General features: G+C 44.7%; 1 protein-coding gene across 1 annotated transcript in view; it reads right to left on the reverse strand.

Moving 5' to 3' along the window:
- The window catches only part of LOC144688852 (uncharacterized), a 582637-nt gene that overhangs the window by 311150 nt on the left and 255148 nt on the right, over window positions 1–16339 (reverse strand). Inside the window, exons 9-10 of the mRNA XM_078555848.1 lie at window positions 16130–16270; window positions 14451–14510 (exon numbers count right to left, since the gene is read on the reverse strand). Of these exons, the coding sequence (XP_078411974.1) occupies window positions 14451–14510; window positions 16130–16270 (201 nt within the window). The remainder of the gene's footprint in view (window positions 1–14450; window positions 14511–16129; window positions 16271–16339) is intronic.

The following is a 16339-nucleotide window of genomic DNA, read 5'->3' on the forward strand; positions in this document are numbered from 1 at the left end:
CACGTTTACCGACCATTGTACGTGGCAAGCAAATGACATAACCATGCCTCCTGTAAATGGTAGGGACAATAGTAGATTTAACATTTCATTTATGGGATCCTGGATTATGCATATTTCCTACATTCCTATCTTTTACCTCCAAATTTTTATGGCAAAAATTACCTAAAATTAAAAGGCAGACTACATTCAGAATAGAAACAAAACCTGAGGAAATTTGGGATTCTGTTCTGAGGATATGTTACCTTTTTCCTCTGCCCATATTAGTTCCCCTGACCTAAGTATATCCATGTTTTTGTAGATGTATGTCAAGAAGCATCAACATCATTAAATCCATGTTCCCTTGAACTTGCATTTTTCAAGCTGCAAATACAAACTGATCTCTTGTGTTCTAATTTAGGATTTATCCAGCAAGAAACCTAAACAAATATTACCATTTCCAAATGTCCAATTCCAAAAATCCCAAACAGGACAACAGACCAACAAACAAGATATAGAAGAGCAAATAGGCTCAGATTGGCTGGGGTTCATGGGTCAGATTATCTCAGCTTCTTAAAAATATATTCTTTGATGGAATGTTAGTGTCACTGACAGGGCCAGCATTTGTTGCCCATCCCCCATGAACTGAGTGGCTTGCTCAGCCATTTCAAAGGACAGTTAAGAATCAACCACATTATTGTAGGTCTCATATCACATGTAGGCCAGAACAGGTGAGGATAGCAGATTTCCTTCCCTAAAGGACATTAGTGAACCAGATAGATTTTTACAACAATCAATGATAGCTTCATGGTTACCATTACTGAGACTAGCTTTCAATTTCATTAATCGAATTTAAATTCCACCAGCTGCTTTGGTGGGATTATGAACCTGTGTCCCTACAGCATTAGCCCAGACCTCTAAACTGCTAGCCCAGAGACATTATCACTACGCCACCAGGACCACAGTGGGTCAAAACAAAAACAGAATTACCTGGAAAAACTCAGCAGGTCTGGCAGCATCGGTGGAGAAGAAAAGAGTCAACGTTTTGAGTCCTCACGACCCTTTAACAGAACTGAGTATAGTTAGGAGAGGGGTGGGTCACCCTGCCCTAGGCCATGTATCTCAGAGTGATTGGAAATTCAAACTAATTGGGAGCCATTTTAATTTGTATTGATTGATAAAAAACTGGTGACAGTAGTTGCCTGTCCAATATGAACCCTATCTTCTCATTGACTTTATTTCTGTCTGAAATACTAACTGCAATACTCCTGAAACATTTAAATAAATTATTAAAAATGAAAATGAAAAAATTTGCAGGTTATATGAACACTCTTGGGGCCTCCAGTGGCACAAACAGCATATTACACCAATGTGATGCACTTTCTATTTGCCTAGTTTATATAAAATTATATATTTTCTACGGGTTTAGGCATCTTTCAGAAAGTTGAATTAAACATCTACAACAGATGCATTTGAGTCTTTGGTAATTACAAAAAAGGCCTACTTCACATGATGGACATTTAAGAGGAAAGTATATTTACTTTATACTTTACCATCCAAAAACAGAAAATATGTAATTTTCTCATAACTTAGAAATATTAATATGTTGCTATAATGTATCCTAATCAACAAATATAATTTTGATTTACATTATTGTAAAGATTTTAATTTTTTTTGGTTTTGAAACCTACACTCTTAACCACTGTGATAACTGAGAAACACCATGCTGTCAAGCTATACAGTTCAGGCTAAAACTACAATATCAATTTATTATAAGAAACAGATTCACACAGAATTAACATGATTAAAACAGAGCAATGCTCAGCATACACACTACTTATTCCTGACTTGAAATTAACATTGAGCCAATTTCAAGTCAAAAAGATGTGTAATTTAAGCCTTGTTCTTGGAGTCTTAGGACTGGAATTCCAGCACTATGCTGGAAAAGCTTGGTAGCAAGGAAGCCTTTATCATAATATCAGGCACAAACTGGCAATAATTATTTCTCCATAAAATGAATGCCTAAAAAATGTTAGCAGTTGTGCCCAATAGGGCTTCTGCCTTATCAAGTTTTACACTTCTGTGCCACACAAGAAAATCTGTCCCATAAAACTTATCTTTCCACAACTTTTATTGATTTTTTTTGCATTGATACAAAGGGTGGAATCTTCCTAGATTTGCACTAAATGTAGTAGTAGGCGGGAAAACCAATGTTTTACCCGCCAGCCACAATTGCGGCTTCTCACGCCATCCCAATCCTGCTGCATTAATTATGCATTCCCGGAAACACACCATTTCAATGGCTGGCAGGCTCTCATTCACCCGCCACACCATCACCTTGCTGCTTCATCACGCCAGCTGCCATATTTAAAGTGCAGCCGTGTGCACACCTCCCAGTGCTTCTAGCCTACAATTGCTGCATGGAAGACATGGTCCCGACAGGCAAAAAGACTGCAGCCCCCCCAGTTTAACAACGCGACCCTCGAGCACCTTTTGGATGCAGTGGAGGCCCGCTGTGATGTCCTCTACACCTGCTCTGGCCGCAGGATGGGCAGCAACATCACCAAACCGGCTTGGGAAGAGGTGGTGGTGGTGGTGCCAGGGGAAAATTAAAAATGCTAAAAGAAAACACTGTAAGAATGTGCTGATGAATACTTAAAACCTCCAGGCAGACATGGCTCTAAACATATTGAGAGTGGAACATTACCAGATGTACCTTGCACAGCCTTGAGAGTCAGGCTGGGGACACAAGCAGGACAGAGATCAGATTAAGTGTACTCCCCTCTCACATAGGGAAGGGGCAGATGGTTTTAGCTTAGATATGGGAAGACATACAATAGACAAAGAGGGGGCTTTGATGAAACACAAACAGTCTTGAACTGTGAGAACCAAGGTATTTGCGTACATGTTTTAATTTTGATTGAGTAATATAATTATGGATACAGCCTTTAGGATAATTGGTTAACAAAATCACATGTTTATGTACTCAATTGGATAGAGTTAGCATGGGACCGGTGTGTTGGTTACCAACTGGATGTATTGAAATGTATTATGATAAGAAAAAGTACAAAAGTAATGAAATGTAATCAATCTGGGAGCTGGGTCTACATTCTTCGGAATGATTGCAGCTCCCTTGCATATGCTTGAATAAAACCGGGAAAGGAAGCCTGAGTCTCTATGGTCGCTGTGTGATCGGGGATTGTAACTTCTCCTCTTCAACTGGCCTATGTGGTAGTTGCAGGATTGGAGGTGGTACCTTCTTCAGTGGTCAGCACCAACGCCCTGCAAAAGAGGATAGCCACCCAGTGCTGAAAAAGGATGAATGATCTCCTCTGTTCTGCCAGGGTAAGTCACTCTTTTCATCACTCTCAGCTCACAAGCTCACAAACCCATCACATATCCACAGGGATCTCACTCACTGCCAGTTCAAGGGACATCAGCATTCACTCTCTCACACACACCTTCATTATCCTCATCCCCTCCATGGGACCACTCACCACCCACGCATGCCAGGCATACTTATCACCTAGCCTAACAGGTGTCCTGCTTATACTTTCTCCTTCTCTATTCATGTAGAACAAGCTGGCACACAGCAAGAGGGAGAGGTCACAGACTGGTGGAGGAATGCCTAAAATCAAGGTCCACGTGGACTTTGAAAATACAGCCATTCAGCTGGCCAGCGAGGATCTGGACTATTCCTGCGCTGACGGTGAGGTTGGCGCTGTTCTACCAAGTGAGGATCCAGCAGTGCAACGTCCATCAGACAACCATGCCATGAGTGATGTGTCCTCTTTCACAGGCCACTGCCATGTACTAATTATCTCTCCTTGCCTTTGCAGGCACATCTGGGAAACAGCAAAGAGAGTCCACGACCCACGGCTTCCAATCAAGACCCAAAGTAACATCTGAAGAGGAATCTGAAGGCACCCTCACTGAAGACCCGTCCCAGGGCTCACCCACTCCCTCCACCAGCACAGAGACACACACCTCCATTGGGCCTGACTTTAGAATAGCCTCGGGATAACAAAGTGGTGAGCACATCGCACTTTCTGATCCACAGCAGGTGGCAGTAGGGACTTCCCATGTCCCCGGCAATCGGAGGACTGCTGGAGGCCAGGAATTTGCTGAGTCCGAGTCAGATGACGAGCCTTTGGATTTGGTCATACCTCAGTTGCTGGAGCTGCAAAGTCAAGCTCGGGCACATCAGGAAGAGATGTCCGCTGCACTCCTCAGATTGCAAGGCACGATGGAGAAGTCTGTCCACCTTGAGGCTGAGGTGATAGCGCCGCATGCCAATGCACCAAGATCAATACTGGTAGGATGGCAGCCACCAGGAAGACCTTGGTCCAGGACATCGGTCCTGCACTGCTGCACAGGTTCAACTCCATCGCTGATGCCATAGTTGGCTTCCAACAGTATGTACGCGAGAGGGGTGCAAGGCAGCTCGATCTCGCTCCAGCTTCCACTTTCCTCAAAGAGTCAGCCAGCGGCCCTTGGGCACTCCTATGGAGGAAGATCAGCAGGTGTACTCCCCCCGGGGCCATCCATCCAGACGACTCCAGGAGTATGTGGCACATCCGGATCCCCTCTTCCTGTGACCTCAGCAGCTCCAGCTCCATAGGCATGGAGGGTGCCACTGCCACACAGCAGGACCCCAAAAGCAGGCCAGGGCCCTCCTGGTCTCTGCCCTCCAGAGGATGCCCATCAAGGTCATCATAGACATGGCGTAGCTGTCAGCAGGCTACCTCCACCTCAGCTGTGGATGTCCAGGGAGCACGTAGCGGCAGGGTTAGGAAGGTTAAGAAGACGTAGTTGCACAGCCTGGGCACAGGTGTTAATCACTTGTACATAATGTTCACTATTGTAAATAAACTTTCAAGAATGTCTCCCTGCCTATGGTTCCTTGTTATGATGAGCAGTATTCATGTCGCTCAGATGTGAAACTTTGGTCCCTGCACAAGATAAAGGCTCAGTCCAGGGCCTCTTCTCAGTGTTTTGTGCAGCCTTCAGACCAAAGTGATGGTCCAGCCTCACACTCCCTGGACACATTACTGATGCCTGCACCTCGATGATGCTTGTCATTGCTGCCAGAATGTCGTGGGCAGGCGTCACAGAGTTCTCTCATTCTCTCTGTGTGCTCTCAGCACCTTTAAGGTGGGGCTGGCCCCCATCCCATCAGCATCTGTGATCAGTGATGCTGTGCTCCTGAAGGGCTCAGGTGCAGAAGGTGGACAAAGGATCAGGTGCTTTTACAGTTTAATGGCTGCGTCTCTATGATATGATCTTGATTGTGGAGTGCAAGCGAGCTGCCTTCAGCCAGACAGGAGTCAGACATTCTCAGAGGCCGTGTGAAGATCTATGGAGTGTTCTCACTGCATGTTGTAATAATCCTCCTGGAATCTAGCAACTATTAGAGCCTCCACTGCGTCTCCAAGACAGGAGCATTATCACAGAGGGTATTTGTGCTGCCTTAAGCCGGACTGGGGTCAAACATTTACAAATGCGATGTGAGGATCTATGGTGTCTTCTCACTGCATGTCGTCATCATCCTCCACAAATCTAGCAGCTATGAGGGCCTCCCGAGCGCGCCTACCTTGTCTGGCCAGTGCGAGAGCCTCATCAACATCATCGTCAACTTTGTGGTCCTCCTCACCCTCACGCCCATCAATGTCCTCCTCATCGGAGGAGACCTGCAGTCTCTCCATCTCTTCCTCAGCCAGCTCCTCTCCCCATTGCAGCGCCAGGTTGTAAAGGGCGCATCAGGCGATGATGATGCGTGACATCCTCTGTGGATTGTATTGCAGGGGTCCAGCAGACAGGCCCAGGCACCGGAACCTCATTTTCAGCATCCCGATGGTTTGCTCCGCCAAGTTGTGAGTTGCAACACGAGCCTTGTTGTACCTTTGCTCCGCTGCAGTCTGAGACCACCGCACAAGTGTCATCAGCCACATCCTCTGCGGGTAGCCCTTGTCCCCGAGGAGCCAACCCTGCAGCCTCTGTGGACCCTAGAAGACTATCTGTGACTGACTGAGAATGTAGGAGTCGTGCACACTCCCTGGAAACCGTGTGCAGACCTGCAGGATGCATTTATGGTGGGCACACACCAGCTGCACACTCAGTGAATAGAATCCCTAGCAGTTGATATAGTTGACTGCTTGTTGCGATGGAGATCTGAGCGCCACATGAGTGCAGTCGATGCACCTGTGGGAAACCTGAAATCTGTGCAAATCCCAGTGCTCTTGCATCCTGGCTCTCATGGTCCCAGGTGAAATGCACAAAGTTGTGTGCCCTTGCGAAGATGGCATCCGTGACCTCATGGATGCATTTGTGGGCAGAGGCTTGTGGTATACCATAGAGGTCACCTGCAGAGCCCTGAAAGGATCCACTGGTGTAGAAATTGAGCACCGCTGGCACTTTCATGGCCACTGGCAGTAGTTGCCCTCCATGTCCCCGTGGCACCAAGTCCTGCAGTAGTTGGAAGATGTGACCAACCAGTGCCCTAGACATGCACAGTCTTTGGCGACACTGGGTTCTCGTTCGTCTGCAGGAATGAAAGGTGGTATTTATAGGCTCTGGGTCTAGCTAGGCGCCAACCAGCGATGGCTCGCTGTGGCTATTCTGCGGCGTGTGTGGGATTCCCCAGTCGCCCCTTCTTCCTGAGGGTGCTGCTCCTCCCTCTGCCCAGCCAGGCGCCTCAGTCACTCTCTTCTCCGTCATCTTCACTCTCTGTACACCATGAGGCATACAGCTAGGTCAGCAGGCTCCATGATCCTGATGTACACCTCCTGCAGGATGAAAGAGAGAGATGCGTGGGTTAGCTTGGGTGGTCTAAGAACTTTGTCTTGGTTGGGTCTGGAGGCCCCTTATCCTGGAGAGTGCTGGCCATCACTTGGATGGCAAAGTTTAGTGAAGCCCCACCCACCTCTGCCCCACTATAACTGACCGATTCGCAGCAGCTTCACCCATTGGACTGCATGCTGCACTCTCAGCTCAGGCTCAGGCATTCTCCTAACCCACACGGCAAGGCTGCACTATGGGGGAGACTGGTCCAAACCGGAATGACGACATTGCAAGGAGCTGTCTGCTCACACCGCTGAACACACCCGACGCCAGAGGACACAGAAAATTCACAGTATCACAGTATCTTCACAGTGCAGAAGGAAGCCATTCAGCCCATTGACCCTGCACTGGCTCTCTGAAAGTGCACTCCACATAGTCCCACTCCCCTGCCTTATCCCCATAGCCTTGTACATTATCTCTCTTCAGCCAGCAATCCAATTCCCTTTTGAATACCTCGATCGAACCTGCCTCCACCACCCTTTCAGGTAGTTTGTTCCAGACTCCAACCACCCTCTGGGTGAAATAATTTTTCCTCACATCATATTTACTCCTTTTGCCAATTATTTTGAATCTGTGCCCTCTAGTTCTTGATGTTCTCTTGAGTGGGAACAGTTTCTCACTATTTACCCTGTCCATACCCCTCAGGATCTTGAATACCTCACTCAAGTCTGCTCTCAGCCTTCTTTTCCACAAGGAAAACAGTCCCAATCTCTCCAATCTATCCTCGTAGCTACAGTTCTTTATCACTGGAATCATCCCGCCCACAGAGTTGCGCATACTGTCGTGAAGCAGAAAGAAGGTCGAACTGAGTGAATTAAATATTCAACGTTTGCTGTTTAGATGTACCATGGGCTTCCTTTGAACTGGAGACCAGCTTTATTGAAGAAACCCCCAAGTTCCTTTCCATCAAGTTGGAAAGTAGGTTGAATTGACACAAGTTTTTCCTGATTGTCTGCCATAGTTATAGTGCGGGGTCCATGGAAACCCAGTAAAACACAATCTTCTGCAGTGCCACTGACCTTCCACCAAAGTTACAGCAGGTGATTTGGAGAACATCCATGGAACTTCACTCTCACTATCTTTAGGAGTTAGTTTGAGCAGGGGCAACAGTTCCTAATAGTTACAAACCCAAAGCTTAAAACTGGCTCTAATCCAATGCTAATTGGCAATTTCATTCAAATTAATGGATGGGATGGGAAATGTTAAAGTGACTCAATGGTACAGTAGGAAGGCACATTGCTAAGACAGAGGAGATGCACTTGGCCATGACATACTTGACCTGGATGATCATAATACTGGATCTCAAATTGAAAAGTGCTCCATTTCTTAGCACTGACTTCCTTCACTTTGTTTAGCACAACAAATATTCATAAGAAATCGCAAAGAGGAAACAATGGAAACATTGCTTTGTCAATGTTGTGAGGTTTTACTTCCATTCAATGTGTTTCATTATATGTAAAACTGTTATTGTCAGACTGACAGCAAAACTATATTTAGCTTTAATATTAAAGCATTTATTTGAATCTGATTTGAAAACAGGAGTATCATCAGAGCAGTGTTCCAGCTTTGTATATTCCAGATTATCAAGGCCATAGCATTAATGTAAGTCTTAAGTCATCAGGCAACACAAAGTTAACACCCTATAGAACTGGAAGGCTTGTTACGATATTGTTATGACCACAGTAGATGTTATATGCTGAGCAAGCCAAATCCCAGAGGGAAACTTGTCTTACTGATCATAGCATTTTTTTTTGGTATTCTGAAAATGAGGGAAAACCTACTGATCCCAGAAGCATAGAATTCCCATAACACTTCTGGGATTTTAAAAGTTAAAAAATTTATTTACATGAAGAAAAGAAAACATAAGCATGCAGGATTAAAGTTGCACAGTTAAACAGTCTTACAAAACCTCCCCAAAGGAAACCACTTGATCAGAACACACAAGTAAATACCTTTTGGCAACACTCCCTTATAGATTGTTAATTCTAAAATTCCAGTATTATTAGCCAAGGCAAAACTGCTGTCACTTAAGTAAAGGTAAACCAAATGACTTCTCACTCTCTTCCACTCTGCTGTGGAAATCCAAGAATGTTCAGAAACAAGGCTGCTTTCCGAAACAAAGGCTTTCCTGGTTTCTGGATGGCCGATTCAGATTTCGCACCTTCTCCCAGCACAGAGCTGGCTCCAGGATATCTCCCCCTCACTGCCAACACAACTCAGCTCAACGTCGTTCCCTAAGTATCCTTCTTCTCTTTCACCTTCGATTCCATTGTCCTCAGCACCTCTTTGAACTCAACTTTTCCAAAATATAAAAATCTTCCATGTTTTCCTATTCCCTTCAACTTTCGGGTCAAATAAAATTTAATCACCTTCCCTTGTTTACTTATGAAACCTTTGCAAGCTGTAAAAGTATTTTACACATGTTTGAAATTTAACAGCTGAAAAGCCAAGTCCCTATCTACCTCTAAATGCAAAATTGTAAACCCAACCTATTTACTTATAAATTCACTTTACTATAGCATCTCATTACAAATGCATGCATTTAGTACCTTTACCCTTTTTATTTCTCAGTGTCCACTGACAAGCCGCCCTTACTAACCTTCTGACAGTTTAATTAATCATGGACACATGCACACACGCACAGCTTATTTACAGATAACCACCATATTCCCAAAAACATTTTTTTTAAAAACCAAAGACGGTTCAAGAGTGCTGAGCCACATTTGTATTCCAAGCCTGGTTCCTTCGTACATTCACTGCTGCCTTGTATATTATGGCGTAGAGTTTCCACTTCATCTGAAATTGGCCAAACCAGCGTAAACAATCAAGGAATTTAAAACACAAACTACATCCAGTGCAAGTTCAGTTTCCGCAATCTTCTGTGCTGTGTGAACAACACGGTGTTGTAAACTGGCCAGTCAATGAGTAAGACGAGTTTCTGCCCAGTGTGCCCATTTATGGCCCTTTGAGAAGGTTCTTTCAGGAGGAACCAGTCAGACTTTTTTAATAAATAATATTTAAGACGTATTTAATTTACTAATAAACTGACTAGCGTACGCAAATGAAAGGAGTAAACAGTTCAAAATCTTCAAAGTCATTTTCGGTTATTTAAAACTATGTTACTCACAGTCGTTGGACTAGATAATTATTTAACATTATTTTTTAATAAACTTATTTTAGGTTTATTAATAAATGGCAACACTCAAATCTACCTGGGAATATTTTTTAAAGCAAGGAGAGGAAAAACAATTATGCTCCAAAAAGCTTCCAATTACACTGGTTCATGGCAGATATTTTTTATTCACTTGTGGGAAGTGGGCTTCACTGGCTGGGCCAGCATTTATTGCCCATCCCCAGTTGCCCTTGAGAAGGTGGTGCTGAGCTGCCTTCTAGAACCGCTGCAGTCCATGTGGCATAGGTACACCCACAGTGCTGTTAGGGAGGGAGTTCCAGGATTTTGACCCAACAGCAGTGAAGGAACGGTGATTTCCAAATCAGGGTGGTGAGTGGCTTGGAGGGGAACTTCCAGGTGGTGGTGTTCCCATGCATCTGCTGCCCTTGTCCTTCTAGATGGTAGCAATCGTGGGTTTGTAAGGTGCTGTCTAAGGAGCCTTGGTGAGTTTCTGCAGTGCATCTTGTAGATGGTGCACACTGCTGCCACTGTGAGTTGGTGGGGGATGGAATGAATACTTGTGGATGGGGTGCTCAGCTCTGCCTCTCGCGTATCACACTGGGTGGGCCTTAATTGGCCCAAATTAAGTAGTAAATTCGTGGAGCGCTGCCGATTGCGGGTGGCGGGCTGCTTCCTCCCCATCCCCACTGATCCCGCACGTCAAGGGCAAAATTCTGCCCCTAGCCTCTGACCTGCTCCTGTAGCCACAGTATTTATATGACTAGTCCAGTTCCGTTTCTGGTCAATGATAACTCCCAGGATGTTGATAGTGGGGGACAGAGATGGTTATGCCATTGAATGTCAATAGTTAGATTCTCTCTTGTTGAAGATGATCATTGCCTGGCACTTGAGTGGCGCAAATGTTACTTGCCACTTGTCAGCCCAAGCTTGGATACTGTTCAGGTCTTGCTGCATTTGAACATGGACTGCTTCAGTATCTGAGGAGTCGCAAATGTTGCTGAACATTGTACACTCATCAACAAACATCCCCACTTCTGACTTTGTGATGGGAAGGATGGTCATTGATGAAGCAGCTGAAGATGGTTGGTCCTAGGACATTACCATGAGGAACTCCTGCAGTGATGTCTTGGGGTTTTACATGGGATTATGCAAATGAGTTCAAGCGGTAACTTGAGCCATAATTTCACTCTGGAAAACCAGCGAAATTTCAAGCATAATTTGCACTCGGTTGCTGAGTTCCTCAAGTTTTTCATCCCCAGCAATTTCCCGCACCTCATAGCATATACACCATTGCAGCCAATAGCTTCCTTACGCATGGATTAACCAAAAAAAGTATAAGCAGCACATTGACAGACAGACAGCGACATTTCATCTGGTCGCTCCCGAATTTTAGTTTGGTTTGAAATAATATTGAACTCTTCAGTACAAACCATGACACCAGCATGTAGGGTACAACTGGAAGTATATCTCCTGTGTGAGACTGCTCTAAGTATATTGGAATCTCTGGCACCTTCTATCAGAATTTTTTGCCACATAGAAAAAAGTCTGTCCTATTAAGGTACAGTTAATCCAATAAACGTACCAGGCAGGAGTTTCTGCTTTTCTTTAAAAAAAAATCGCATTTCAACCCAAATCAGGCAAACCAATGGGATTTGGAAGTAGCTTTTCATTTTTTTACCACTGCAACTCATTGCTTGTAAGCAGCACATTATGGCACTGATGTCGTCTGTTGGCGATGAACAAAAATATAGCCATTGTATACAGGACAGCATATTGTCTAAGGATATTGATTCAAGGCTTCTCTTGGAAAAATAGACAGACAATCCCCTACACCCAGAAAAAAATACTCTTGAGTTAGACAGCTCCACTATTCCAGAAAATCCTGTGTATAAAAGTGGAATTTAATTGGCCTACACTCTCCCCTGTGCCTGTTCCCTGGGGCAGGAATTCTACCCATCCATGTGACCAGCTAGACCATTGGAGGATCAGGCTAATTTGGATGCTGCATGTGGGTTCCCGGCAGTAGCGTGAGTCACCAATTTAGGAGCGGGTCTGCGAGGAAAATTGCTACAGCGCTCGCCTCAGATTAAGCAAAATAAAATTTATCTTGCCCAATCTCACCAATTGCCTACAGATCACAGATTACTTAATCTGACTCATACAGGCAAGATAATCTCTTAAATTTAAGACCCCTCCACCTCTTTGGAAATGCTGACCACTTTTTAAGGTAAAATTTGTGTGCAAAATTGCTTCAGCCTATGGGCCCAATTACAAAATAGATATTTTAGGGGAAATCCATTCCTCAAAACACCAATCCAAAATGCCACATAACTAAGGCAGAATTTGACTTCTTCAGTAACAGGAAAACAATGGCCCTGCATATTTTTAGTCAAACAGAAGCCTGAGTTTTCACCATTGCCTATGGGTAGGATTATTACCTCGTCGGGCAGGCCCGGGAGCGGTCCCAAGGCCGACCACCGCCCGCAATCGGGCCCCGACCTCGTTAATGGCCAGTCAGCGTGCAACGCTGAGCGCTGCCTGGGTGGGGGCAGGAGGAGGGCAAGCACGGAAGTTCGTGCATGCATGCGGGTGCACGCTCTGAAAGGCACAGAGCTACCTCAGCGAGCTTAAAAACACAAATAAAGAATTTGAAAATGTTAAAAACATGACCCCCATGTGACACTGGCAGGGACATGTTATAAATGAGATTCGAACATTTTTATTGTATTCTTAATTCCTGTTGGAAACCTCACCTGCCCGTGGATGAGGTTTCATAAAAGAATCCAAAGGCCGCCTGGCCGATTCACGGCAAAAATTTCCATTTAATAATTAATTTAATGGCCTTAATAGGCCTGTTAATTGTCGGCGAGCACACTGCCGACACCCGCGCGCACCCGCCAACCAAAATATCGCTCAAGTGCGCGATGATGTCGGGACTCTCTCCTGACGTCATCGCGCGTTATTTTACGCTCGAGCAGGTCGGACACGCACCCACCCGCTCAGCTAAAGATTTCGGCCTATGAACCTCATTGGACATTAAGCACTTCCTGCACATAATAACACGCAATGCCAATCGAAGAAGTAGAAACTCATTCTAATATCAAACTCCCGCCCAACCTTGACAACTAGCTACACTGCTCTCACACTAGACTTGTAATAAATTGTAATGAAGTTACTAGAATCTGTATAGAGCTACTGCACTTCAACTATAATCAAGACACATTCAAACATTTCAATATGTATTCTATTTACACCAATAGGAACAAGCAAAGGTACTAAAAAAATGGGACAGAATTTTCTGCCTGTCGGGTGGATGGGCCCAACCCAATCTCCGGCAGGCGGGGAGACGATCCCCGCCAGCGAAACGGGCCCCACCGCCATTTTACATGGGTGGGCCAATTAAGGCCCTCCCAGCGTGACGTCCGGCGGGAAGCGCTATGCACTTCCTGTGCAGGCGGGGGGGGGGGGGGATTCTCCAAAAGCGAGAGCGCGTTCTTTCGCGCAAGCACACGAAAGAGCGCACATCTCCCTGAGGCTAAGTGCTGCCTCAGGGAGATCGCTGACATTTTAAAAAACATTAAAAATAGAGAAAAAAAATCCTTAACATGTCCCTCTCATATGATAATGTCACATGAGATGGGACATGTTCATAATTTAATTAAAACTTTATTAAATTTTTTAAATCCCTACATGAAACCCCATCCCGCCTGTGGATGAGGTTTCATGTTTTTTTCTATTCCTCACTGGGGCTCCTGGCCTGCCCACCAACCTTAAGGTTGGACGGGCAGGTCCTTTAACTGTTTTAATGATCCTGTCAATGGCCTCAATTGGCCAATGACAGGTCAGCGGGCCCGCAGCTGATTTTGCTGTGCCCCCGCCTTCCTGAAAATTTAAATGGTGGGGGATGACGTCAGGGCCCCGCCCCCTGCTCGCCGATGGCAAAATTCAGCCCATGGAGTCAGTTTCTTCATTACAAAGGTAGGTGTTTATTTACAGCTAGTTATAGGTCATCTGGAGGGTAGTTAGCTCAATTGGCTAGACAGCTAGTGTGTGGATCAGATTAATGCCAGCAGCTTGGGGTTCGATTTCCCCATTCCAGCTGAGTTAAACTCAGAGCCCTCCTCCTCACCCTACCCATAGTAAAAACTCATGGCATTATTGCCATGGTTTGGTGAATAATTGCCAAGAACCTACCTTCAGGAAGGAAATTCAACCTGGTAAATCTTCATCTCCAAATATTATTTTTATTAGGTTACAACATATTAAGCATTTCCACAGTCTTTTTTTAAACAATGTCTATTAGGTTAATAGTCTTAAAGTCTTATCTCTACATTTTGTACAGCACTAGGGAAGGAAATTCAGAAAGGATTTTAAACCGAAGCAAATAGGTCCTGTCAAATCAATCAGCTATTGCTTTCACTCTTGACTTAAGGAATAATTAACAGGCACTTCAATTTCCCAAATTTGTAATTCTGGGATTGCTGGGTATCTGTCACTTTACCTTGTGAGGTTTTGAGCTTCTTCTTTTCTGTTTCTTAGGCTGTAACAATCTCTCCCGATCCTAAGGGAGCAAGAAATAGCGAGATATGAAATCCAACTTTTAAATGATCGACTCAATCAATTGAAAATACTGCAGTAAACATCAAGGATCAATAGTAGTCCATCAGCTGGATCAATTTCAGCCCATTCCAACCATGAAACATTAATAAAAATAGATGCTGGCTTGTCAGGCACTTTTGTTGCTCTTAAATGCACAGCTATAGTTAAGCACTGATATCCTACCCTATTCCTGGCTGGAGGTTCAATTTACACAAGGACCAGAAATACTTCATTTTATGTTTCTGACTAAAGGTTATTGACCTGTTTCTGTCTCCACAGGTGTTGCCTGACCTGCTGAATATTTCCAACATTTTCTAATTTTATTTCATTTTCTATTTCGCTCAAAGTCTGGTTAAATTATCCAATCGTTGGTCCCACGCCAAATCCCCTCCCCCAGAAGACTTCAAATGTGTGTTGATTATTAACAAAAGATGCCAGATCGGCCCAGCATCTCTATGTGAACAAGGCGATAGCTGTAATAGCACATTTTTAACAGAATTGAAAATCGCTTGTAATAATTTACTGATCACCAAATTAAAGATAGAAATTAATCTTTCCTGCAATACATAAACATGATTTAGTTCCATGTACTTCAGCTTGTATAAATAGTAAAGTATAAACTCATTTTTTTACACGTCAAAAACAGAGTCATTGGGCAGAATTTCGCCCTTGATGGGTGGGCGGGCCCCGCCACCAAAACGGGCCCCACCGCCATTTTGAGTGGGTGGGCCAATTAAGGCCCGCCCCTATGCGTTTCCTGTGTGGGGGAGGGAGAGGGATTCCCTAACTGTCAAAGTGCGCTCTTTCACGCATGCGCGTGAGAGAGCGCACTGCTCCCTGAGACTAAGTACTGTTGGTCATTGACAGGTTGGCAGGCAGACAGCTGATTGCGCTGTCCACCCGCCTTCCTGAATATTTAAACGGGGCGGGATGACATTGGGGGTCCCCGCGTCACTTTCACGTCAGCGAGCGGACCCCGCCCCCAACTCGCCGACGGAAAAATTCTGGCCATTGACTAAAGATATACAGTGGAATTTTACCCCGGTGGGATTCCATGGTCCCGCCAAAGTCAACGGACTTTTGAACGGCTCGTCGCATTTTTCGGCCCCGCCCCCACCATGACGGGGCCCGTGAAATTCCACCCATCGAATCTGTTTTTATGTGTGAGAAACGTTGTTTATATTTTGCAATATCTGAATTTGCCTTTCAGACTGAAGTTATGTTGTACTCATTACAAGCATCAAACTGATGAGGTGTCTCTAGGAACCAGGTCCATGCATCACAACTTTAATGCACTTGATAGCCTTCTAATTTACACCAGTACTTTTGTATTGATGCCTACATCCCAAACCACTTTACATTTCAGCGTACCACGTCCTTAAGTCATGCTCACGTGCTTTGGTAGGCACCCAGGTTTGCCATCAATCTTTTTGATGGAAGCGAAGGGAGAATTTCTATTGAAAAATTCAGCGATCTGTTCATTAACAATACTAGTGCAGTTAGTAATTGATTCGCAAATGGCAGCCATCAACAACTGAAAACCATAAGCATGTGGACAAGGGCAATAACCAAATGTCTCACCATTGTTAAATCATCAATAATGTGTTGCTGCTCAACCACCTGGAGTCTCAAGAACTCTATTTCTTGCTCGTCTTGCGTTTGGTTCAAATCATTCAGCGAAGTATGGCGTCTTAGCTGTCCTTGCGAAGCTAACTTTTCCTTCTGACAAGCAAACAAAACATGTATTTAACACACCAGTACTTTAAACTGTCCAAATAACTAAACTGCCTC

This window comes from Cetorhinus maximus, chromosome 1 (assembly GCF_964194155.1).
Source record: "Cetorhinus maximus chromosome 1, sCetMax3.hap1.1, whole genome shotgun sequence".
NCBI classification, from domain to species: domain Eukaryota; kingdom Metazoa; phylum Chordata; class Chondrichthyes; order Lamniformes; family Cetorhinidae; genus Cetorhinus; species Cetorhinus maximus.